Source organism: Eimeria mitis, genomic scaffold (assembly GCF_000499745.2).
Source record: "Eimeria mitis Houghton genomic scaffold, Emh_scaff1438, whole genome shotgun sequence".
Taxonomy (NCBI): Eukaryota; Apicomplexa; class Conoidasida; order Eucoccidiorida; family Eimeriidae; genus Eimeria; species Eimeria mitis.
In genome coordinates, this window is record NW_013569238.1 from 8,636 (window position 1) to 9,145 (window position 510).

Below are 510 nucleotides of genomic sequence, written 5' to 3' on the forward strand. Positions count from 1 at the left end.
GAATGAAAAAGGCACGGACGAAGAAATGAGAAAGCCTGAAGTATAGATAGGGGGACTAATGACAGGGGGCCACATTGAGAGACACTTACTGCTGTCAGAGCTTCACAAACAGGATCCCATGCAGCATTGTGCTGTGATCTTTCTTGCACGGTAACTGCAGGCCACTTTAGGTCTTCACCGCCCTCCGTTTTGAAGTGTTCGAGTCCAGCGGCTTCGCGTGCAGCGTTCATTTCTTCGAGGCACACATTCGCATCCTCTGCAGAAAAACGAACGATGCACACATCCTAAGCCCAAATGTAGATGTATTGATACTTGCAAACGTGGGTTGGAGCAATTTAATGCCCTTCAGATTTCTTCGCTTCCAAGCCCACAGAACCTCCAGTACAGCTCATCATCTCCAACGCATTTACTTCGGACCGCAGGGCTGAATCCTTCCCCAATAAGCAAGTATTTGCCAACGTACCGAGTTTTGCAGTGTAGGTTGGCGATGATCCCTGCGCTGTCAATGAA

The 510-nt window shown here is 48.8% G+C and overlaps 1 protein-coding gene across 1 annotated transcript in view; it reads right to left on the reverse strand.

Annotated features, from left to right (window-relative positions):
* Positions 1–502: 502 nt before the first annotated feature.
* Positions 503–510, reverse strand: part of EMH_0036990 (SAG family member) — a gene marked incomplete at both ends in the record, with an annotated part of 525 nt that continues 517 nt past the window's right edge. Inside the window, one exon of the mRNA XM_013495142.1 lies at positions 503–508. Within this exon, the coding sequence (XP_013350596.1) occupies positions 503–508 (6 nt within the window). The remainder of the gene's footprint in view (positions 509–510) is intronic.